Below are 26,064 nucleotides of genomic sequence, written 5' to 3'. Positions count from 1 at the left end.
AAGCAGGCATGCAAACAGCTATCTGTATGCTTGCTGGCAGCATACAAATTATTCATAGTAGCTAAAAGATGGCAACAGCCTGAATGTCTGTCTGTGGCCAAGTGGATAAACTAAATGTTTGAGATGGAATATTACCCAGCCTTAAAAAGGAGACTCTGATTCATGCTACCATGTGGTGAACCCTGTGGACAAGCTAATTAAAATAAATCAGCCATAAAAGGAAAAGGACCACAGGATTTCACTCATATGAGGTTCCTAGAGTCGTCAAGTTCATAGCAATGTGAAGGAGAGCACAGTTGGTGTCAGAAGGGAGGATAATACAGGGTTAGTGTTGATCGAGACAGATTCATTTGGGGGCATGCAAAGGTTCTAGAGCATCTGGGCATGAAGTCCAGCACCCCATGAACTATGCACAGGTATGCACACCCACGATCCCAGTGCAGGAGGGTCAGAAGCTTGAGATCATAGGGAGTTCAAGGCCAGCCTGCTCTACATGTCTCAAAATAAAAAGTAAGAAGGCAAAGACCACTGTATGGCATTATGAATGTGCTTACCACCCCTGAGCAGAGCACTAAAAATGGTTAAAATGGTGGGTTTATTTCATGTAAATTTAACCACAGTAAAAAGAAAAATAGATGAAAGTGATACATCAAAGGGCTTGTGGGCCTAACTAGAAAATTATGACTATGAACTTTCTAGAAGAAAATAGCAGAATGTTTTCACCAGCGAGGAAGAGGAGATAATGTCTCAAAAAGACAGAAAATGCCATAAAAGGGGAAAATGGATGCAGTGTGCTTGAAAGCTGTTGGGTGTGTTCTGAGGAGACATCTGGGTGGAGAAGCCAGCAGGATGCTGGTGCCAGTCCCTCATGGGAAGACCTGGGCTAAGGGAAGTCCGTAACCAAGTTACGTTTTGAGCCACAAAGCTGCACTTAGGGTGTTTCTGCTTCTTGTTGCTGTGAGGACAAAGGCCTGAGCTAAAGGGAGAAATTGTATTTTGGTGTAGGTCCCAGAGGCTCCGGTCCTCAGTGCCCCGTTGTGTCTTGCCTTGGTGAGTTTAGGACAGCAGAGCTGCTTATCTCAGGGTGGTCAGGAAGCAGAGGATGGAACCTGAAAGATGCAGGGAGGAGGTACAGCCAAGACCACATCCCCAAGAACCTGCTCTGTTCACCCAGGTCCACCTCCTGGACCTCAGTCACTTCCTGTTGTCCTATGAAATCAGGATGGACCCATGGATGATGTCAGCTGGGAGGCCAATGGAGACCACAGACAGCAGAGGACCAGAGTTTCGCTTGTTGCTTGAAAAACCATGCCTGGCCCTAGCTGCCATGCTATTACAGAGGATTACAACAGTTCACTGTAGGTCTAGAGAAGCTGTAGAGACTCCATCCCCAGGATATTCTGAGTACGGTGCTGGACTTTCTGGGTTAGCCCAGTCTTGAAACCCTATTCCCCCACTGCCCCTGGACCCTGCTATTCTGTGCCTTCCATGGCTGTGGTACTCATTTGAAAGCACTAAGTAGCTGTGTCTCACTAAAGATTTCTTCAGAGCACACAGGCTCCCTGGAGGTCCGATAGCCCTACACAGGCCTGTCTTGAGAAGCCTCTTCTGGGGGCCCCTGTGATGGTTCAAGGCAGGTGAGTATAAATAGCCCCATCTTAGAGATGGATAAAGTGAGACCCAGATGAAGCATGGCAGCTACTTGGTCCTGGGAGCCAGGATCAGAGCCCGCATCATTGGACCCATCCGTGCTGTGCCCTGAGTCGCAGCAACATGGCAAGTGTTTACTAAATGTGCCCTCCCCCCTCCCAGGCCCTCCCTGCTAGATAGCTTTCTGCCAGCCCATGCTGGTGGTGACATGGAGCAGGGAACAGAAGTGCAGCCAGGCACAGTGAACTTTGAGTTTTCCCTGGGACAAGACCCTGGACACCACGCTCACTGTTTCCTACATAATAAAGTCTCCGGTCTTGCGCTCAGGGCGGTAATGAAGGAGTATGGACTTGATTGCCTCTCTCTCTCTCTCTCTCTCTCTCTCTCTCTCTCTCTCTCTCTCTCTCAGCACACACACACTCCTGGTCCTCTTTGCCACTTCCTACTCTTGACCTTCCTGCTGGCAGCCTAGGCTTGAAACAGAAGAACGTCAGCCTGTGTAGACAAAGCAGAAACGATGCGTTTACCTAAGGATTTTAGAGCTTGTTCTGTGTACAGTAGGAAGCCGCCGTGGAAGGTTCCTGAGCAGGGGAGTCACCTGATGGGGGCTGCCAATGTGAAGTGTGGCTCTTTGTCCTCTTCTTGACCTTCAAGGCCAGGCCTCAGCCCTAAGCCTCCTCCCAATTCTTCAGGCTCTTTCCTGCGATGATCTCACCCCGTCCCAGCCCTGTAAGCCCTGGCCATGAGCTGCTGATGCCCATATTTCTGTCTGTAGCCCAGACTCTCTCCTGAGCTGCCCACTCCATGTCTTCCTGGGAGTCTCCCAAGCTCTCAGTGTCACCGGGTCCCAAACCAGACACTTGGCTGTTTGACCTGAGCCTCCACCCATTCCTGCTCTTCTAGTTTTATCTTCTCAGCCCATCCTGCGGCTCCCATCTCCGAACACTTGGTTCCCACCTCTTCCACACCTGCCACCTTGCTCCCATTCGCCTCTGTGACGCAGGAGCCTCCCCAGTTCCTCTGCTTTTGATCACACCCCTGAGAGAGGTGGCAGATCTTAAAAACACAAGGAGTCGTCAGAGGTATCCCTCTGGTTCTGGAGTGAACTCAGGCTCCAGGCATAGCTCTGACACCACCCATGCCCTGTTTGACTCCTATGGTTTATTAAAAGCAACACTGCCCCTCTCCACCCCTGGCTGGCCCCTCCCCACCTCTGACTGACCTCTCTCCACCCCTAGATGGCCTGTTCCTACCCCTGGTTAGCCCCTCCCCATCCCTGGCTGGCCCCTCCCCATCCCTGGCTGGCCCCTCCCCATCCCTGGCTGGCCCCTCCTCACCCTGGCTGGCCATCATCCCTGGCTGGCTCCTCCCCACTCTGACTGGCCCCTCCCCACTCCTGTGACTGGCCCCTCCCCACCCTGGCGGGTCCTCATCCCTGGCTGGCTCCTCTCCACCCCTCACTGGCCCCTCCACCTTGGCACACAGTCTGGCTTATTGACATCCACTCTGCAGAACTGGTCTTGCCCTTCTCAACAATGACATCATCTTCCCTCATAGTACTTTTGCAGTCTGTCTGCCTCAAGAGAAGCATACAGAGTAGGTGCTCGTTTCCTCACCTGTGAGCATACAGTCAATAAGTCCAAGGGGCTAGAAGTAATCAAAAGGAAAGGGAATGAGACCCGGAAGGATAAGGCGAATAGGGGAAAATATCTAGCATCAGAACAAACATTTGGTTTTGATCTTAGGGAACCCTAAGGAGCCAAAGAAGGCTCTTAAGCAGAGACATGGATGTGACAGTGTTCATGAGAGAGGAGGGGGCTATATGCCTGATGACTCAGTGGGCTCTGAAATCATGTTGCCTTGGGTAGGATCTTTGTTCAGTAGTTTCCACCTTACAACATCATCAGGACCTCAGTGTCCTCCTTTGTAATACATGGGGTACTGACGAAGCTCAAACACCTGGTCTCTGAGGCGCTCAGTGGAGCTGCATGCTGAGTTCTCTGGCTGTCCTCAGTGCTCAGCCAACAGTACCACACTTGATGTGAACAGTGTTCAGGAACCTAAACCACCCCCGCCATTGGGAAACCCACAGTTGATGAGGGTGGGGATGGCAGATTGGCCTCTGCAGGGGCTCCCTGGACCAGACACCCACAGTGCAGAGGGCACAACCCAGACAACTCACTTGGAGACAGTTGGGGAAGGTTCCCCGAAGCAGAGACATCAGTGAGATGATTCCTTGAGAGAATGTCATCGTCAGCAACCACTGGCCCCTGAACAGGGAGGAGGGGTGTGTTCTGGCTGCGCAGTTCCCAAAATAGCCCAGATCTGAGGGCGGACAGCCCAGCAAGCCACGGGAGCTGAGAGCTTCCCAGTGGCTTCTGGTGACCTTGGAACAATCTTTGCCCTGTTTCCCAGGCAGGCAGGGCAGAGGAATGGTGCCAGGGATAGAACTGGCCCAGGGCCCAAGCGTTCAGTACAGAAGGCAGGGTACAGACCCTCTCTCCTCCTGCCACTGCACTGACCCCTGGGGTGTTGCCCCCTCTACCTGGCCAGCCAGGGCCTTGGCCACCAGGGCTCCCCTGGAGAACCAATCCACCTTGGTCTGAGTCTCTGGTTTCTGTCCCACAAACCGATGTCTCTATCTCTCTTTGTCTCTCTGTCTCTGTCTCTGTCTCTCTCTCCCTCTCCCTCGCCATCTCCCTCTCTCCCTCTCCCTCTCTCTGAGTCTCTAGAGCATATCTGTTTGCCTCTCTTCTTGTCCCCCCCCCAGCCTCTCAACCTCCATCTTACCTTTCTCTCTCCCTCCCCTCCCTCCTCTCCTCTGTCTAGTAATAAAATTCCTAGAAAACTTACACACGTGTTCACACAGTCATAACCACAAACCAGCTGAACCCCCTTTAAGACTAGAGCCCAAGCTCCCACCTCCCAGGCTACCAGGACTCAGGACAAAGGCCAAGTGAGTACAGAGGTGGGTGTAGGGAGTGCTGTGCTGGGTAAAAGGGTGTTTCTGAACCCATTCCTCCATGGGGGCTGTCGCTGGGCATCTGGGGCAGGTAGGCCTGCCCAGCGGGTCATTGGGCCAGCTCAATAGACTTGTAAATAGCAGCATTTACCCAGCCTAGGCAAGCAGGCTCCCGAGATGCTCGAGGCTCCAGGCTCCTGCTCCCTACCACTCCAGCCATCCCTCTAGGGTGAAGCCTGCCCCTCCCCTGCATGCCAGTGGGTCCCCAGGTCAGTATCCAATGTACTGTTGCCATGGTGGCAGGGGTGTCCCTGTCTAGCCCAGGCTCAGGTTTCAGGAGGTGAGGAGAAAAGAGAGTGAGGAACAGGTCCAGTTATGGAATCAAGGGTCATCACTTATGGAGCGTTGGCTCTGCTCGGGGCAGAAGTTTTGGGTCTTCTCCCCTCCCCTGAGACCTCTCCAGGCTTAGAGAAAATGAGCTGCTTTTCCCTAGGCTAGGAGACTCCCAGGCCTGGCAGCAGGCTCTGCTGGTAGCCTGGGCACAGTGGGCCAGGCTCAAGCCTTCGAGTCAGAGACATGAGTTCAAACCCCTCATCCTTGCTTCATGCAGCTGGCAGGCAGGCCCCTGAGTCCTTGGGGACCTTGCTAATGCCTGCAAGCTTCAGTCAGCTTGATCTGGGTTTGGATCTATCTGGCCTTTGTTGTTCTGTGACCTGGGGGTGGGGGTGGGGGTGGGAACCTCACAGAGGTGATGTAGCTTTTCAAACCCTCAGTTTCTCCATCTGTGAAATGGTCGAGAGAACAGTGTCTGCCCGCTGCTATGTTGTTTTACAGGTGAGATGGGCCACCATAGAGAAGGCATGTAGTCAGCCCCAAATGGCATGGTATTTATCACATAGTAAGCTGTATTTCTGCTTCAGCCGCCAGGTTGGAGACAGCCTTGTGGTCCTCACTTACCTTTCTGGCTGACTTCAGGTTACTCACTTTTGCTCCTGGGTCTAAGACTCCCCATCCACACTGTGACCACAGGACCACTGCCCAGGTCTAAGATGTGTGTTAGCATCCCCCCCCCCCCAAACTGGCCAGGCAGTTGCTATTATATCACACCCAGGAGCCTGCCTCTGGAAACTCAAGCCGGATGAAGGAGAAGGATGGCCTGCCTGGTTGCCTAGAAACTGAGGTGTGAGCCAGAGAGGCTTGGGTGTCAAGGTGTCCAGTGGTGGCAGCACCCTTCCAGGAGGCACAAGGAAGAGATGCCAGGGCCAGTCTCAGAGGGGTACTCTTCCCTGTCTCCCCCATCCACACAAAACTGCCTGTAGAGAGGTCCTTCACCCTAGGTAGCTTTATAGGTAGAATGCATGGCTGGGCTCAGAGAAACCTGAGCCCCCTTTGGCTGCCAGCTGACACAGTGGCTGTCTCCACCACCCACAATGCAAGCTTGCCCCCACACATAAAGGACTTCCTGACCCCCTTTGGAAAGCCTGATGCTAGCTCCCAGGGTGCTGCACGGAACTGACCACATCACCCTCATAGCCTCAGCCTCTCCCCCAGATCTCTCCCATTCTCATACCTCTACCAGTGCCCACAGCTCTGTGCTCCATCCAAGTGGCCTTAGCGGGTCACTGACCTGTTTGTTTGTTTGTTTGTTTGTTTGTTTGGAGGTGGGTTTTTTGCTTGTTTTGTTTTGCCTTGGTTTTCTTATCTGTCAATTTGGACAGTGAGAAGGCTGACCTCATCACTCTGGGGTGCATCAAAGGGGCTGACTCCTATGGAGTAGTGAGCATGGGGCTTGGCATATACAAAAATGTTCCCTGGGTCTTCCCTCCCATTCATTTTACTAAATGGCTACAGTATGTGTGTATGCCCTGTGCTGAGCAGGGAGGGAACCACACCCAACTGTTTAAGAGCAGTTAAATCCTGCCTCAGGGCACAGGCTGCCTGTGGGTAAACTCTGTCCCTGCAAGAGTTTCCCAGATAGTGGAAATGTGCATTGCCCCTGACACCAGCCATTGTTGCAGGAACTAGGCACCAACCACACTCTCATTAAATAACATTTATGACTCCAGCATTGCTCTGCCCTCCTGAAGCTGTGCCATCCACAAAGAGACCCAAAGAGTGCTTATAGTCTCTGTAGGCTTTGCTCTCTGCCCTGGGCTGGATAGGGCTACAGCGGGCCCCTGGGTGCTTCGGGCTGACGGAAATAGCCCAGCAGACAGATGGCAGCGGAGCGGGAGCTGGCACCACAAAGAACCCAAGCACCAGCAGTGTCTCCTTGCATGTCCCGTCCTTGGTGCCTCAAGGGTCTCCAGGCCTTGCTCTGGTCCAAGCACAGAGCCTGGGTGACCTTGTCAAGCATATTGCTGTCCCTCTTGGACCCTCAGTCTCCTCATCTGTGCAGTGGCCACTTTGTTCCATGGTTACAGACCCAGGAGGTTAGATTGTAGAGTCCCTTCAAGTGACAGCCCTTATTTATAATGAGGTAATAGAGCAGCCATGGAACAGGGCCAGGCTGGTGGCTGAGCCTCCCCAGGGCCTGCCATTCGTCAGCAAATCCATACTGGGTGGCTGCCAGCCCTCCGGCCCAGGGCTGTTTCTAACAGCAGGTGATAGGGCCAGCCTGGCAGCTCCCACGTTCCCCGCTTGACTTCTTCAAGCACAGTAAGGGGCTGCCATCTGCTTACCACCCCCCTCCGACCCAGCCGCAGGTCGGCCAAAGCCCCTCACCTATTCCTGCTCTAGACCTGGCCTCACACCTGTGCACAGAGTCCAGGAAGAGAATCCCTCAGGGGTTTCTTAGAGCGCTGGAGTCTTCCATAGCTGCATGCCCCCCTCTGGTTGGGAGGAGGGAGAAGACAGCCTTGGTCTTTCCTCTTCTTCAGAGCTCCGTCTTGCATTGCACAAGGCAACTCCACATGCCTCAAGTCCAAGCCCAGGAGTCCATTGTGCACCAAGGTCAAGGTATAGGCTTGATGCTCAGCTGCACCCATCTGTGTGACCTTGGCCAGTCACTCCACCTCAGTGAACCTCAGTTTCTCCATCTTTAAAATAAAGAAGATCAGGGCATCTATCGAGGGACTTCTGTGTGCATCACTGAGACATGCACAGAGAAAGGGGACTATGGGGAGCAGATCTAGGGGTGGCAGCGCATGGTGGCTCCTGGTCACTTTTAAGTCTGTTACTACTCTCTCAGAAGGCATCATTCATCTGCACAGCTCCTTTCCAGAAAGGTGACCCTCCTGCCCTCCATGTCCACCTCAGTTTCGACGCTCCCTGGGGTCAGGGTAAGGCATACAGCAGGTGCTCAGTGCCTACTCTGCCTTTGTGTTTTAACACAAGTGTTGCGAAGTGAGCGTATCTGAGGCTTACAGTGCTTTTCTGTGTGTCCACTTGCAGTGTGCCAGGTGTGCCTGTCAGGTCTGTACAGGGCACCTGGAGATGTATGAGCCCTTAGGGGGCACAAATGCCCAAGTCTCAAGGAGCGTTCAGTTGACTCTGCCTGGAGAATGGAGTTTAGCATATGATTTACTGAGGAAGAGTCTGTTGAGTTGGTCTCTCTAGGAGTGTACCAGGCTAAGGAGCAGAAGCAGTGGGCCAGGATATGTTACTGCATAGTGCATCATCCACAATGCCTTGAGTTGATTTTTATCGTTTTATTAATTGAGTAACTCTCCACACATGGATGTTTGAGCAGCCAGCAGATGTAACTATGACTATTCGGCAATACATACACGCCCACTGGGGCGAAGGGTAAGATGTGTGAGCCAGAAGCCTGTTTCTCTATGTGAAAGATCTAATGGGAGTCAGGTGGAACTATTGAAAACATATAGCCTGACTTCCCTGTGGGAAAGATGGGGAAACTGAGGCCCAAAGAGGGAAGAAGGTGGAACAAGGACAGCTAACTGTGGGTCTCCCTGCCATGGTCTGCAATGATGGCCATGGAAGTGTACACTCCATGCATGGCCATGATCCTTGAGGTCATGCCTCAGGTGCTGCTGTATGTGGTACCCACCACAAGCCCCTGAATCTTTGTAGCCTCAGGTTCCTCACCAGTGAAATGGAAATAACAAGTAAGTCTTTTGAAACTTCGAACTAAAAGCTATCAATGAACACTCACTTCAAATGCTGGGTGTTGTTGCATTTTGCATGTGGTCAACCTTAATGGCAGATTTCCCTGAAAACCAGTCTCCCACTGGCATGATTTAGGCGCTCCAGGGTTGAAGGCTTCAGGGCCGACCACCTGTGACAGTCGCAGAGGTGGCGGCAAGGCGTCAGCTGTAGGACAGTCTTCTTTCATGCCTAGAGCCCTTAAAAATGGCCCTGACCACTACCTACCTGCTTCACACTAGGGAGGCTCTGTTGTCTTTCTTGGCTTAACATACCCCCTAACACACACGTATATACACTTATACATACAACACTCACGTGTGCACACACATATACACATGTATGCATGTCCACATACACATATATACACATACATGCACACATGTGTGTACACACACAAACACATGAACATGCAAACACACAGGCACACTTACGTGCATGTATGAAAATGCACATACACACATATACATACAGATCCCAGAGTCTTACACACTGTTTTCCCACCTCAGAACACACCCACTCAGACAAACCTATAGGCAACTATTTAGCCCTGCCTGATGCACCCAGAAACACATTGCTGTGCACATATGAATGTTCATAGACACACACTGGCACTTTTCCCTGCTCTGACACACAGATTCAATCTGTGCATGTGCACCTGCTTGCACAAGTGTGCATGTTTATTTTTCTGCCTGGCACATTCAGATGCAGTTTGTAGTGGAGAAGTGGTAATGTCCTGTACAGTGGTGAGAATACATCAGACACACTGGGAACCTAGATAACAACACAGATGGTTAGGAAAGGGAAGGCCCCACTTATCACAGAGGACTCTGGAACCAGTGTAGCAGCACCAACTGCCATGTCATGGAGTGAACCCCCTGGTAAGGGAGGCATGAGGACTCAAGTGGTAACCCAGATGCTGTGGGGAACCTGGGCATCAGGGACCTCCACCTCCAAGGTCTACCCCTAACTCTAGATTCAAGTGAGCTTGGAAAGTCAGGGATACTTATTTATCCATGTATGGATTCTGTGGGGGCATTCTTCTGGGAATGGCCTTCCTAGGTGTCCCCCTAGGCAAGAAATGGGGATCAACCACTAGAGATACAGCTGAGCCTGTGAACCTAGCACACCCACTTTGTGCCAGGCCCAACACTGGACAGAAGAGACCAAGGTGACTCCTCTGAATTGCCTATCCACTGTAATGTGGAGTTCACACTTAGAGGGACCCCAGCTTGGGGACATGCATCTGAACCCCAGCATGAACTCCCCAATTACATGCTAGGAGAGGTATGTGAAGGGAACATGATCAGAGCCTGGCATTGGAAGGGACTGTGAACAAAAACATGTCAGGGCTCGAGACGCTGGGACCAAACAGGAAGCTATGAAGAAGGGGGCTTCATGGCAGGGAGATGGAGCTGAGGGAGGTACCTTCCGGTTTAAGGTTTGAATCTGTAAGAGGACTCAGGATCTTTCAGCTGGTTCTTGGCAGGAAGTGAGGACAATGCATTCTGGCTCTGTTAAGCCTGCCAGGCCAATCTGGGATGGGCTGGCACTCAAGGAGAATCATGCCCAGGATGAAGGTGGGTGCACCCTTGGAGCATTGGGAAGTAGAAGGAGGTTGGTGGCTCAGGAGGGTGACACCTCTGACAGACCTTGGGCCTGCGTCCAGCTCCACCAACAGCTGCTCTGTGGCTCTGGGCCAGCACTTTCCACTTCTCTTCTAGAAATCTGTTGTTCTTGGTCAATGTGGACTATCAATGGCCTCCCAACCCCACTTGGAAGGGAGGGGTAGGTGACCCAACTGCACCATGGCTACTCAGCAGAAGCAGAGAGGGGGGTCTAACTGAGCCCCAGCCGGCACTGAGCAAAGGAACTCCAGTCCTGGTCACTCGCAAGGGAAATGGCCCATGCTTAAGGGATCTACAGGATGACATCTCCTGGGGCTGGAAAAGCTGTCTGGAAGAGCCATTACTGGAAACTGTGGGCCTTAGAGAGCTGCAACAGGGTGGGAGGTGGCAGGCAGGCAGAAAGAGTGAGGATGCGTGGGTGGTGATCTCAGAGCTCCATGCGGGCCACTGGGGTGAGGTTGCTGAGGGTCACAGAAGGAGGAGTTCAGAGGAGTGAGTCGGTCATGCCTAGCCATCCTGACTGACTTTTACCTCCGTCTTGGAGCCTGGGCATGAAGCCTGTGGCTCTGCGTAGCTTTAACAAGGCTAGGGTCCTCTGGGCCCATGTTCCCCAGGAGGCTGCATTCGCATCTGTCCCCTCACAGATGGCTGGTGAGAGCATCTAGCAGCCCCCACCCCTTCCCGGACCCCCTTCTGTCGTAGGCCTCGGCTGTGCCGGGGAGTGTGGTACAGCATAGTTATTTTTAGAGGTGGCACCATCTGTTCAACGTACCAAGTGGATTCTGTGTGTCTCCGCAATGGCCGGGGACAGCCGTGCCAAGTCAGGGGAGGGTTGCAGAGTGAGCTGGGTCCCCCTCAGTTGCTTCTAGCTAGGATAGTCACTGACCAGCCTACCAGCCCAAAGCCTGCAGGGCATGTGATTCTGGGGACCAGAGAGTAGATAGACGATTCAGAGGGCAAGCCTAGGGTTGGAGGTATCGGAGACCTCCACACTCCCTGTGTGGCCTGGACATCTCCTTTGTAGATTCTGAATGTCTTGGCTCTGATCTCCAGGTTTGAGGTGACCAAGGGAGAAACTAAGGGAGAAGATTGGGGGACAGACTGTATGTGCCCCTGCAGGACCTAACAGTGGGTATGGTGAACACGTGGGCCTGACCTCATTGAACTGGAAGGGCTGGGGCCCTTCGCCACTTGATTCCCAGCTGTGTGTCCCACCACCAGGGCAAAAGATGTGAGCCACCACTCCTAGCCATACTGATGATTTGGAGCTGAATCCTGAATAACTGTCCTCCTGACTTCCAATCGTACCATCTGTGACCCCAGCCAACTTCCTCAGCTTGTCAAGTCTCTGCTCTCTCAGGTAGGAAGTCAGGTCCTGCTAGCTGCTGGGCCACAGGATTGGAACCAGGCTCCCAGAAGCCACACCTGCATGCAGGGCACAGTAACTATCCTTGGTGAGAAGTTGAGCTGTTTCTGCAACAAAGAGCAAAGGGTGAGCTCTTGGGGAGCTGGGGGCTTGAATCCCCTCCAGAGGGGGAACTCTTGACAACCTAAGGAAGGCCACCAACTTCAGCTGGGAGATGTAGACATCACCATGAGACTTTTGTCCTGGGCGCCCGCCATCACTAGCACAGACAGCCTGGCTGAGGACTGTTTTCAGAGCGTATGGGGTAGGGGGTGAGCTGACAAACACCACCCCAGGGCTGTGGTGCTAAAGCAGGAGCTTATGGAGGTGCTGGCAGCAGGGAGGTTGGGACCTTGCAGTGGAGCTGGGCATAGAGAACTTTACAGAGAAGTTGGCCTTAGGGCTTGTCTTGGAGGTAGAGTTGTGGTTAACAGACACCTAGTGCCTGGACCTTCTGGAAGAGGGGACCTGTGCCGAGGTGGGAGGCAGGGGCATGAATTAGATCAGAAATGACAGATGGTGCCATTAGGCCAGAGCCCCAGGGGCTGGTGTAGAGCCAGCTGGACAGGATCCTGAAGGCCAGGCCCTGAATAGGTTTCTTTAAAGCAGCCACCAGGGAGCTATTGAAGGCTTTTAGAGTGTATGTGATAGGCGGTAATGTGACTGTGAGTGTGTGGTGTGTGTGTGGATTCATGGTATATGTTTATGGTATATTTATGGTGTGTGAATGTATGTGGTATGTGGTGTGTGTGTGTGTGTGTGTGTGTGTGTGTGTGTGTGATGTATGTTGGGGTATGTGTGATATATATGTGTGTATGTATGTGTGTGATTGTGTGTGTATGGTGTGTTAGTATGGGCATGTGGTGTATGTGTATGGTGCATTTTGTGTGGTAGGATGTGAGAGGGATGTTTGTGGAGTATGTGGTATGGTATGTGGTGTGTGTGTGTGTGTGTGTGTGTGTGTGTGTGTGTGTGTGATATCTAGCGTGTATGTATATTTGTATGGTACAGTGTGATGTGTTTGTATGTGCGTGGTTTGTGTGTGGTGTGGGTTTGTGTGTATGTATATGGTATGGGGTCTGTGTAGTGTATGGGTGTGGTATGTGGTTCTGGTAGATGTGTATATGATATATGTGTGTGATGTGTGTGTCATATGTGTATAGTGTAGTGTGGTGTGTGTGTGTGTGTGTGTGTGTGTGTGTGTGTGTGTGTGTGTTATGTGTATTGTGGGGGGGCTGAGGGTTGTGGTGGGGTGTAGTGCATGCACATGAGCGTATGGGTGCTTAATTCCCTATAAGTACATGCAGAAGCCAGAGTAGGAAGCTGAGTTTCTTTTGTCTCTCTCCTTGTTGCCTTGAGGCAAGCTCTCTAATACTGGAAGTTCACCATTTGGCTGGATGACTACCCAGTAAGCTCCCAGGATCCACCTGGCTCTGACCCATGGCACTGTGACTACAAGCAACCAGGTTTCACATGGGGTCTAGGGATTAGAATCCAGGCCCTCATGTTTGTGTAGACAACACTTACTCACTATGTCATCTTCCCAGCCAGAAGGTGATGCACCATGTGGGCACAGTCACATCTCAGTTCTACCCTGGGCAGCGCCACTCGTCAGCTGTATGTTCTTGGGGAAGCTGTTATTTTACATCTGTAAGCCTCAATTTCTTCATCTGCAAAAGGGGAATCAAATATTCTTCTCTGTGCACTGTTGTAGGATAAGGTTAACAGAACACACTGTATCTCCTGCCTCATAGGGGCCATTTGTACATGGCTGTTGCCACCAACCTTGCTGCAAGGGGAGAAAGGAGGGTGTGGGGCAGGGAGAGAGCCTAGGAGCCCTAGGGTGTGAGTGAGTTGGCTGGACCAGAGTGTGGGAGGGGAGGAGAAGGGCACTGTCCAGGTCTGGGCACCTGATTGGCTGTGGAAAAGGGAAGTGTTACTGGGAAGAACTTTAGAATCTACAAGCATCACAGGTCCTACAGAAGGATAAACACATCTGAGCAAGTCTGAAGGCCCAGGACATCACCACAGGGGACACTTGGCAGCCATAGCGAGGTCATAGATACTGGGGAGAAGACAGATGAAAACACCTATGTTGGAAAGCAAGCTGGTGCCAGGTGGGTAACATTACCAGGGGGTGTAGAGGTTTTACAAGCACCAAGGGCAGGACCATAGCAAGCCCCAGAGAATCCAGGACATGTATGGTCAGGAAAACCCCTAAGAAGCAGGAAGAAGGAAGATGGGAGGGGACAGCCATCACAGGCAAGGATCTAGAGACTGGAAGTCCCTGGAGTTGGCTGCTTTCAACCATCTCCAAAACTACCTGAGGGCCTGGCCTATTGGAAAGTGGCATTTAATGAATTAGAAATAGACAACTATAACAGTTACATAGCAAAGAAGTATCAATTATGAGAGACCAGAGGCTTCTTTAAACTACCAGCCTACACCTTCAGACACTTTATCCACCCATAAAAGGTGGGGCTGCACACCTCCGTTTTAATCAGCCCCTTAGGGATGCCAACACAAGCAGCCCTCAACAAACCATCTCTGAGCAGCTCTCTTCTGGGGACCTCAAGCCCCACTGGAGATGCCATTATAGAATAAAGGAAATGACACTTTTAAGATGGGGGAGGGAGCCCAGGTACCAACCACAGCTATTGTGGCTTCCTAGCCTTCCATGCCCTTCCTCTAAGGCGAAGGCCAAGTTTAAGGCATCACAGAGATGGCTGGCTGTCCTCCAAGGAGTCTCTTCACGGAGATAACTTGGACTCAGGCATGGAAACACTACGTACACAGCCACCAAGCCAGTGACCCCTGAGCCGAAGCATAGAAGAGGAAGACCAAAGGCTGGCCTATGCTGAAGGATGCCACGTGCACAGGCTCACTCTGCTCCTCCACTCTTGTGACCTAACAGTTGCATTTTGTCTTTTCTATCTTCCACAGTCCCACAGACTTCTGCAAACTCTGGCTACACAGAAGCATTCTCTCTCTGCCTCTTTGTTCTAGATCCCAAGAGACTCATTGAACTATTTTAAAACAATCTCCCAACTTAGGCTTCTCCCTGGTACCTCTAGATAGGGGTTTTCCTCCCCTTCTCCATGGAGAAAATAAGTTAGTAAGTTCAGAGAGGGGCTTCTTCCCAAAACCTAACTAAGTATGCCTTCAGTCCTGGTAGGAACCAACGCCCAAGGACTGTGCACAGAAACAAAGAATAAACCACTGGTTGCTAGCACTTCTGGAATTGGGGGCAAGTGACAGCAATGTACTGATGGGTTCTCTTCCCATCATCTTAAGTATCAGTGAGTGGTCTTTTGCATGGTGTTATCTTTCTGCCTGGGTGTGTTTGCTTCAACAGCCTCTATTTCCTGAGAAACACCCTTGGAGCACCACTGTTGAATGTGAGGGATAACTTCCCTGTGCCTGCTCAAGAACTCATGAAAAGACTCAGTGCCCTTCCCAGAACCCACACATTGTATTCCAGATCCAAACACTTTAACACTTACTTCTCAACCCCTCAGCTTGACAACCAGCATTGCTGTCCTAAAGAGCTTTAGGGGCATTCATAACACTTTGTCTTATCAGCACCAGAGCCTGTGGACAGCTCTCTGTCAGGCCCTCCTCTAGGCCCTGCTCCCACCAGATCAGCACCTCAGCCTTGAGGACAGCTCCAAGTGAAGCCTCTTGCCCTGGTGTCTTCTTGGGGGTGTAGGATTGAAGGAGTCAGCCTGTTTCAGCACCAGGACCGTGTGGACAGCTCATATGCCAGGATCTGCTTGTTAGCTTGCAGGGGGTGGCAGAGGGCAGCAGAGGGCTGATGTTATCAGATTCCCTGACACCCAGTCCGTCCCAGTCCTCCTCCAGTAATTGATCAACACTTCATCCCCAGAGACTACTCCCTGTGTCCCAGCCTTCCACAATCACCTTCCATCAGTCAGCTAGAGACTGACTGTGATAGCATTCTGTCCACCAAAGCCTTGCTTCACTGAAGACCACAGGGAAGTGCAAGGGTCCTGAGCTGCTAGAGAGATGCCAGGGCTGTGGAGATTATGTCATAGCAGGGGCCTCAATTCCATGACTATGGTTAGTCTTCCTTTCTTCAAGACTCTGCCTGTAGCTTGTAAGGACAGAGCAGGAAACTGGGGAGAGCTGAGGGAGCAATGCCAGAAAGGGACAGAGTCACTGTGGGATCTCAGAGCTCAGAGATCTTAGGACTGCAGAGGACCTAATGGAGTTCCATGCTGCGAGTGGACAGGAAATGAGTCTGAGAAGTGACTGAGGTGTGTGTCTGGACTCAGAAAATAACGTCTAAATCACCCAGCCCAGCCAATATGACACTATCCCTAGCCTTCTCACTACACATTCCTCTCCTGAAACCCAGAATGAATCTCAGTTTGCTGCCCTGAGCCCTTCTCGTGTCCACCTGGTAATGACTTGACTATTTTAGCTTACTCAGGAAGCTCATAGATTTCTTCAATGGGAAGGCCTTTAAGCCTGAAACATACAAAGCAAGCACCCTGTGGGGCAGACATTGCTGTGCAGAGACCTCAGCGGGAAGCTCTGGTTATCACAGACAGCAGGTGAATTATAACCAGCACATGCATCTGATTTGGGCCGTTTCCCCTTCCTTCTTCCTCCAGCCAATCAGGACTTGGCCTGCAGCTGGGATAGTCCTTCCTGCTGGAGACCAGTAGCATTTTTTTTTTAAAAAGCCCAGGAAATTGTGTGTTTGTAAGAAACCAGTGTTAAGGGGCAGGAGAATTCTTAAGGGTGTCACTAAAATGGTCCTTCAAGTTGAGTCCAACACATAACTTCACTTTACAGAAGAAGAAATGGAGGCAGGAGAGAGGTAGCACTGTCAGAGGACATGCTTGTTAAAGGGCTGCAGGACACAGATAAACAAAGGCTCAAGGCCATAGCAGACCTGTCTCACTGTTTCAAATTCCACCCTACAACCTTGACCATTGCTGCGTCTTGGATCCATAGCCTCCTTCCCTGGAAATTAGAAACAAGCATGGAGGGCACCTGCTATGCAATCGCTGTTGGCAGTAATGGTCAAGCCATGGTTGCAACTCAGAGGATATGATGCCCAGGCAAAGGATATTTTAGATATAGCCTTAAAAACACTACGCCAAAATTTGTATGGTAATTTCCTAACTCAGCCTCCAGATCCTGTGATCCTCACATGTCATGTAAGGGCTGTGTGACATGGTGATCAGATCCTATGCAGAGAAAGAAAGATCTGAGTAGTTCACTTCCCTCCCTATGAGCCCAGTGTCCTGGATAGGATCTGAGATGTACCTTGTTGGGTGTGTGGTTGGGTGGGTGAATGGATGGAGGAATAGATGGCCAGGTCATGGTAGGTAGATGGACGGCTAGGTGGTAGGTGATAGATGGAGAGCTAGGTGATGAGTGATAGGGGTGGATGGATGGTTAGATGGTGGGTTGTAGTGACTAGATGAATAGTTAGGTGGTGGTTGGTAGGTGGGTAGATGGGCATGTAGATTGATGGGTGGCCAGGTTGTGAATGATGAGTAGGTGGTTGGGTAGATGGCTGGATGGGAAGTAGATAGTGAATATATGGATGGGGGTAGGTGTATGGGCGATTGGGGGGAGGTTGGTAGGTTGATGAATATTTAGGTGGATGGATAGACAGGTGGTTGGTTAGGTGAGTGGGTGTGTAGATGGCTGGCTAGGTGGAATATGAGTATGAATAGATGGGTGGGTAGGTAGGTTGATAGATAATAGGTGGTAGGTGGGTATATAGATGGATAATTAGGTGGATGGGTGGATACACTAGAAGATGCTTAAGTGAGTGGGTGGGTATATGGTTAGGTGGGTAGTAGATGGATGGTTAGGTGGTAGGTGGGTATATATAGATGGATGATTAGATGGGTAGGTAGGTACATTGACAGATGGTTAAGATAGGTGGATGGATGGATGATAAGCAGTTGGATAGATAGTTGAATTGATACATGAGTATGTGTATGAAGAACTTGGAGAACCAGAGATGGTTGTTTGTCCCCACCACCTACCATTGGCAGCTCCTCTGGAGATCAGGGACAATGGAGAGAGTTGACACTAAGGGAGACACTATGAAGAAGCCCCAGGTCCCTAGCTGCCCACCCTACTTCTGCAACCTGTATCTGCAAGGCTTTCAAGGCTGTCTCTGTGGGATTTTTTTTTTAAGTTTCCTTTTCTGGTTAACAGAATAGGAGTTGCCTAAAAATAGCAGTAACTTTGCTGCTTCTGAGGTATTCATTTTCAGTTCCTCTTTCCCTGTTCTCATTCCTTAGATATGAGGATACAGAGCTGAGGTTGTCAGCACCCGCTTTGACAAGCCCTCATGCATACATGCACTGCAGGGCTCAAGCTTTCAGATGGGGGTAGCACAGATCTCTCTGGCTCAATAGTGTTCCTACACTCCTGTGGACATATCCAGTGGCCTGTGTGGTTGCTGTCATCCTTTGGGGTCCCTCACACCAAGCACACATTCGACACACTCTGAGGACCTCCCCCTCTTTCACATCCATGACTTGTCCCATAGACACTAACACACCCCAGCATAATACACACCTGATGAACCAAATTCCATACTCATTTGCACACCCACACCATGCTCACCCAAGGCCATCAGCCTCTTTCCTTTTCAACATACCTGTGCCGAGAAAATTACCTCTTCCCAAAAGAGATGTCCAGGAAGAATTCCATTCCTCTATCCCCTCCTGTTGAGCTGAGCTCCCTGTTTCTCTGGCCTCCCTACCCAGCTCTCCTGTACTACCATTCATGTAGGTAGGAAAGGAAAGAAAATGTACTGTCCCAAGGGAGAGGTCATTAATTCATCTAGACCAGAGTGGAGGGGACAATGCCTATGTGCTGATCTACCTGGATGGTACCCAAGCAGGAATAAGGGCTCTTCAATGGACAGCAAAGTCACTTGGGGTTTTGTTTTAAGGTAGTACTCAGGGGACAGTCCAGCTTAGGCAGTTATAAGTGGAAGGTGAGTGAAATGACCATTCACCAAGGAACAAATACTTCCTTAGAGCTGGGGGATGTGCCGTGTTCTGTCTCAGTTAGCTCTTACAAAACCTTCTGAAGCTGATTGGATGATTTCTGTGGGGTGGGGAGGGGGACCAAGGCACAGAGATTAAAAGTCCTGCCAGAGACTGGTTGACCAGGAGCCTCCACACTGGACTTGTGTCCCCATATCAGCTCTCACTGCCGGGGATGATTCAAAGAAAGTGGTGACTTTAAAAATACAAATTCAGGTGGCATTTAAATTCAGCACCTCTTAAAACAGAAGGATTTGGCATCCAGAAGTTATTTTTAGCAGACAGTTCATTTGCAACCATCCCAACTACCAGGCATGCTTCAGCTCAGAGCTGAAAAGCTGTTGGTGTGAGCTAGGGATTGCTTTTCTTAAATCTTTCCTTTGAAATATAGATTCCTTGTTAAATTAGCTTACATATATGTAACTTATAAATTTATATATAATATATGAATTAACTCATATATGCTTGTGTGTAAAATGCCCTTCCTCTGCCAGTATGTCTCCTGGGAAGACCTTCTCCTAAGCCCCCTGACCTAATCTCAACTCACTGAAATCTAACAACACAGACTCATTTAAATGCTTCGATGAAACCAAATTCAGAAATCCAGCATTGCCACAAAGTTCTGGTTTCTGAATGGCTTGAAACTTCAGAGCCTGAAGGGAGCGTGAAGAAGTCTAGTCCACTCTCCTCACTTGCCACATGGGAAACTGAGGCCCAGAGAAGAAAGGGGCTTGATCAAGGTCACATCACAGAAGCTGGGTGTGCAGGGAGGAAAGCCCACTGAGCTGTGTGACCTGCTCTGTTACTCAGCTTACCTTCCCCCTCCGTCCCTCCATTCTATCCACATAACTATCCATCCATCCATGCAGGCACACATCTATCTTTCCTTCCTTCATTCCTCCCTCTCTCCATCCTTCCAATCTGTTCATTCATCTACCTACCTGCTCATCCATCCATCTACCCACTACACATCCATCTATCCAACATCCTTCCACCCACCTATTAATTTATCAATTCATCTCATAGCCTGAAGACTGACCTGGGGCTTCATTCATTCACTAAACATTTATGGAACACATGTGAATGCCAGTACTATGCTGGCTCCACAGGAGGCATGGCTCCTGTCCATGTGTGGCTCTCCAGCCCTCATACCAAGGGAACAGACAGTTCACCAGGCCTGAGCAATAAAGTGTGATTTGTACACCAAGCCAGGAGCACATATTTAGTCTAGATGGCCAAGAGACACTTTTGAGAAGAGGTACTTGAAGCCAAGGAGGACGTCAGCTACTAGGAAGGCCAAGGCCTGGGTAGAGTCAAGCGCTGCAAATGTGGCTGCTGCAAGGTTCTTGGAACCTGGTGGCTGATAGAGTTGGCACACACCATTGAGTCACTGGTTCCTTCTCTCTGCCTGAGATCACTGGGGTTCTACCAAGTGCTTCTGTGATTAGGAACCCCATGATTTTTAATTGATTGTCTCTCCCAGGCAAAGCAAGTCCCAAAGTAATCTGTGCAATTTAAAAATAAAGAACAAGGCACACAGCTTGGGGGTGACCTTGTGCAGGTGCTTGTGACATGTGGCGATAGGGGATGATCAGCATCAGAAGGAGAAAAGAAGAGTCACCCCAGACTTGCATCCCTCTGTACTTTCTCACACAGCCCCCCAAACCTTTACCTACAGCCAGTATGTATTTCTGTTGTTTTTTTTTTTTTTTTTCTGGGGCAGCTTCTTTTTACATGCAAGAAAAGGTATCACCTACTCAGGGTGTCTGCAGCACCCAGGACTCTTCCTGGCAGCAAGCACATCGAGTCATGGAAGTCATCATTTTCACTGTTAGTTCTTAGATGGAAGGGACCAGAGCTTGATTAATCATTGCCTGGTACCAAAAGCATCCCCACAATACTGTCAGTGAAAAGATGGTGGGTGAGTAGAAAGGTAGATGCCAGGTAGTGAATTGATAGATGGGTAGAAGGAAGATGAGAGGGAGGGAAGGAGCGAGGTGGAGGAGGAAGGGAGGGAGGGAGAGAGGGAGGAGGGCCATGGGTAGATGGATGATGGATGGATGATGAATGGACTGATAGGTGGTAGAAGGATGATGGATAGATGGATGTACGGGTGGGTTGGATGGTATAAGGTTAGATGGGTAGATGGATGTACTGAAGGATGGATGGATGGATGGATGGAAGGATGGATAGGTGGGTAGAAAGATGATGCAAAAAGAAATGTATGGGTGGGTGCGTGGATAAGTGAATGGATGGATAGATAAGTGGAGGGAAGCAAAGAAAGATAGTGTGTGGGTGGATAGATGGATGGATGGATAGACTGATGGGTAGGCAGGTAGATGGAAGAAAGTAAGAAAGATGGTGAATTGGCAGATGGATGAGTGATCAGGTGGACAGGGTTGAAAGTCAGCTTGTCTTAAGCCATAGTCCTTATATCAATAGCTGCCCATTAGCTTGTGTCTGCTATTGTGATCACAGAGATAATTGCTGCTAAGCTTCTTCTGGCTTGTGCTGTTGCAGAAGTAATTATCAGTGCCTGTAAGCCATGCCACAGGTATCAAGGGAAGGAGAGAGAACAGCACCTTAGGTTTAAAAGCCCCTTGTGGTTTGCAAGCCACTTTGCTTCCCATATGGTGCTTGGTTTCGGCCTGGTGAGAACTCCTTGTGGGAGTATCACAAGGCAAGGCCCTGGATCCCCAGAATAAGCGAGTCTCTCTACTCATGCCTCCCAGGTTCAAATTCCAGGTCCATTGCTGCCAACCCACAGGAGCCTGAGTAATTTAGTCACCTTCCTCAGCCTCAGTTCCACATAGGTTCTGTGGTGATGTCCAGGTAGCTTTGGTCAAAAGTGGTCCATCCTAACTAATGATCACTTCCTGGTGCTTTCCCATGCCCTGGGCACCTCAGCACAGCATATGCAATAACTCACCAAGGCAGAGGAGTACTCTGAGGGAGATGCTCTTATGTCCCTACCTCTTTTGTAAGATGATAAAACCAAAGTTAGTTTGCTTTCTATTCTGCTGGGATGTGAAAAAGCCAAAATCTGAACCAATGCTTGGAAGCTTCCAGAACCACTGCTCTTTAGACTTCATGTTGTCTCTGAGATGATGTCCCTGTAACATACTAAGGCACCTAGCACTAGTGAATGCCCAATAAATGCCTTTCCATGGTGTGGTATCACACGCAAATTACAGAAGAACTCATCCCATGGAGTTCTTTCTGCTACTAACCATCAGGCAGGCCAGAGGTCACAAAGATGCACTTGCCTCTGCCCTCTCCTACCCACACTGTTGCCTGGGTACTGAGGACCAAGGTCTCCCAGGTTGCAAATACAAAGTTTGTATGTCATCAGGTCACCTCTTATCCTTGAGAAAGCAAAGACTGCTGTAGAAGGTTTCTAATCACCCTCACCCTCCAGCAAGAGGTCCACCTACCCCAACCTTAGACCACCTTACATCTACAGACACCAGCAAGGGTCCAAAATACACCACCTCATTTATCTTCATCTTACTCACAAATCCCGCTGGTTTGTTTGGTTTGGTTTTGGTTTTGGGGGGTTTGTTTTGTTTTGTTTTTCTTTGCTCCTATTTTCTTGGACCTCCACAAGACACAGTCAGAAGTGTTCTGCTCAACACACAAGCCCCTGTGTCCTCCCTGTATTGGGCCCGGGCCTCATCCAGCCTTGTGCTCTGAGAGAGCTCCCCACCCCTCTTACAGCTGGTGGATGATGGGTACAGGATCCTGCTGAGGACCTGCAATCTCTTGTAGCCTTGGAAAGAATAGTAAGCCTAAGTCTCAGATGCCAGCACTTCCCGAAGAGGCTCAGCACCTTAGAACATGCTCAGCCAGGCCTTTCCTGTGGGGTGTTGGACCACAGCCCAAAGTTTAAAACTCTCTAATATGGCCCCTGCTGTGTGACCTTGGATAAATTTTTTCAGTCTCATGAGGCACACTCTTTTGTCAGTAAAATGGGCTTAATTATAATATCCACCCCATGGGGTTATAAAGACCCAATGGGAAGCTGGGCATGGTGGAGCATGCCTGTACTGCCAGCATCTGGGAGATAGAGACTGGATGATCAGGAGTTCAAGGTCACTGGAGGACAGCCTACAAGAGATACTGTCTCGAAAAGAAAAAAAAAAATCCCTCAATGAGATATTCCTTGCTTTTTATTCACTCATTTATTCATAGTTTCCAGGATGGATACTAAAATACCATTCTAGCCCTGGCAATGCATGAAATACATTGTCTGTGTTCTTGGAACCTAGTTCCTAGCAGATGATACTGTATGAAGAGTGTGTGTGTGTGTGTGTGTGTGTGTGTGTGTGTGTGTGTTACTGGGGATGAACCCCAGCATGTGAGGTAAGCACTCTATTGCTGACCTGCATATATGGCCCTCATATGTGATACTATATGTACAGAGACCTCTTAGCATAGCATCTGATATATGATACTTGTTTAAGGGAAAGGCCTTGGGTGGCAGTGCCCACATGTAACCCCAGCACTTTCAAGGTCTAGATAGGAAGATCCAGAGTTCAAGGTCAAGTTCATCCTCAGCTACAAAGAAAGTCTGAGGATATTCTGTCTCAAAGACATGAGGGAGAAGGGATTATTGTTTCTATTCCTGTGCAGAGTTGGCCTCCACCTCACCTGCTGCTGAGGTGAGTCAGACCTCATGAGTTCTGGGAATGGTGCCATTGCAGGGCCACCTCTGCACTGGAGGGAAGCTCCAGACATGCAATGTTTCTCTGGTGCCCAGATCCCCTCTCAGGGCATCATGTCCATACCATGCTCTATAGGATACCCGTTGGTCCCAAAGACCATAAGCCATGGTGCACTCCCAATCCCTGTAACAAGTGCCTCCCAAGGATGGCACAGGATGCCTCAGCCAGGATGCAGGAGAGCATTCCCCCTGCTCTCCTCCCCCCCCCACCCCCCACCCCCCACCCCACCCTGTTAACTCTGACACAGTTTCCTGCCAGTGTTTGCCTGCACGGTCCACCCTGCCCAGCACTTCTGAGATAACTTCCCCAAGGAAGGATGGGGACATGATGCCCTCTGGCCTCCTCCACCCTCTTGCTCTCTGTGGCTCTGGACAAGCTCCCTTCCCTCTCTGGGGTTCCCCACTGAGAACATGAAACACACCAACCTGATACTGGTGTCTCTAAAATGTGGGGAAGAGGCCTGTGAAGGAGAAAGGTTGGACAGGTGGATCGTGGAGACATGCTCAGGCCTTTCTTCCTCCTTTTGTCCCATGGTCTTCACTGCCCACTCAGGATGGTCAGCTGGCTATGGCTGATGGGAGGGGCTGATCCCCGTGCCAGGCTCAACTGAGCTCAGCTGGGGCCCTTTGTCACCCAACGCTTGCTGGGGCCTCGGCTGCTGGTGTTGGGTGTCCTGGCGGATTGGATTCTCTTCCTGGCAGCCCACAGCCACTGCACTCCTGCCCGGGTGGCCTGGACAGCAGGGAGAAGTAACTCCCTCCTCCTTGCTTCCAGAGGGACCTGTGGGCTGCTGTCTGCTGTCCTTGGTGCTGACTGGTGGGGGCTCCAGGTGAGGGCTCTGTGGATCCCAGCCCTTCCTGGGGACCAAAGCTCTGGGCTCAAGGGCAGCCTCCTGAATATATGTGATGGCTACTCTGGCACAAGTCTGGGTGCCTGGTGGGCTGTGGTGGAGGACTGTGGTTGGATATGGGGCCTGTGAGAGGGAGTGTTGTTAGGAACTTGTGGGGAGATGAGTTGTGTCCCAGATTGTGTGGGCCAACAGCATTTGTAAATATATAGGGCCAGTCAGAGAAAGGGAAACAGGGTCTGCTGTGTGTCTATGAGGGGGCATCAGTTATTTTGTCTAGAGATGTGACAGTGTGTGACAGCGTGCATGGAAAGTGTCTCCATCAGGGTGACATGAAATGAAGCCCTGTGCTGGTATGTGTGTGGCAGTGGAATAGGCACAGAGAGACAAGTTGGTAGGTTGTATAGCATCTGGGCCATGTTTGGCAAGAGGACATTTGCACCCCAGGGTATGTGTGGGAGGTCAGTGTACCATGCAGGGTTAAGGTGTGTCCTGCAGTATTCCCAGGCTATACTTTAGGACTGGAACAACATTGTAACCATTGGATTGGTGGTGTGTGGGTGTATTTGAGGGGGTGTTGAGCCAGATATGTGTGGTAGAGTACATGGAGTATATTCAATGATTACTAAGGATGGTGTGTCAACACCTGTTCCTTGACCCTCTTAAGCACCTGTCCTACAAGGCTTCAATGTCCGATCCTCATCACCCACTCTGTGATTGTCTCCACAGGAGCTTTCCCGACCATGTAGATGCCAGCTCCAGGGAGCAGCATGGGCCCCAATGAATGGAGACTCCTGGGTCAGCAGCCCTGAGCCTCTCCGGCCCCTGGACCTCACCCCACTCCTGGGGACACTCCTCAGAGCTTGCCAGTTCTGTTGCCAGCCCACCTCAGCCATCACCACCTCCTGGGACTCAGAGTCGGCCGCCTCGAGGTACTACCATCTCATGAGGGTGTGCTGAGGACAGCTACACGCAGCCATCACCTAGAAGTCCCTTTTCCAGTGCTGACCCTCAGGCCCAGCCTGAGCAGAGACCGCAGGAAACATGGGTGATATGACCAACAGCGACTTTTACTCCAAAAACCAAAGAAATGAGTCGAGCCATGGAGGCGAGTTCGGGTGCACCATGGAAGAGCTGCGCTCCCTCATGGAGCTGCGGGGAACCGAGGCTGTGGTCAAGATCAAGGAGACATATGGGGACACTGAAGCCATCTGCCGGCGCCTCAAGACCTCGCCTGTTGAAGGTAGGTGCAGGAGGCTTAAACCCAGGCTGCCGCAGAGTTGGCACCAGGGCCTGCATCCATGAAATCTAACGGTGGGAATGTCTCCAAAGTTCTAGCAAGGAGGCTGAATCTTCTCACATGTCACATCTGACCTATGCCACCTGCGGTAAGACAGTTGAGTGAAGGCTGTACTCTGGAAAGAAGGTAACAAGTCAGCCCGAAGGGGGAGTCACTGCCACCTCTGTGAGACAGCTGGCTTTGAGGTGGGGCAGTGGAATAACTGGAGGGATACAACAAAGAGCCATGTCCTGATAGCCTGTGTCTAGCTACAGTGCAGGTTCCACACTGTGGTTGTACCTCCAAGTCCGACCTCTAGCCCACATCTGCCCACCATGCCCAGTGCCCTCCAGCTGGTTGGCTAAGGCATGAACCCACAGTACTGCAGACAGGCAGCCAATTCCAGTTGTCACAGT

At 50.7% G+C, this 26,064-nt stretch overlaps 1 protein-coding gene across 11 annotated transcripts in view; it reads left to right on the top strand.

Annotated features, from left to right (window-relative positions):
• The window catches only part of Atp2b2 (ATPase plasma membrane Ca2+ transporting 2), a 319,903-nt gene that overhangs the window by 183,821 nt on the left and 110,018 nt on the right, over positions 1-26,064 (top strand). For all 11 annotated transcript variants that reach the window (XM_036181098.1, XM_036181095.1, XM_036181094.1 and 8 more), the window contains one exon: positions 25,099-25,612. In XM_036181098.1, the coding sequence (XP_036036991.1) occupies positions 25,414-25,612 (199 nt within the window). In that variant the 5' untranslated portion in view covers positions 25,099-25,413. The remainder of the gene's footprint in view (positions 1-25,098; positions 25,613-26,064) is intronic.

This window comes from Onychomys torridus, chromosome 3, assembly GCF_903995425.1.
Source record: "Onychomys torridus chromosome 3, mOncTor1.1, whole genome shotgun sequence".
NCBI classification, from domain to species: Eukaryota; Metazoa; Chordata; class Mammalia; order Rodentia; family Cricetidae; genus Onychomys; species Onychomys torridus.
The sequence above is the reverse complement of the archived record's forward strand: the minus strand, read 5'-3'. Positions and strand labels throughout refer to the sequence as shown.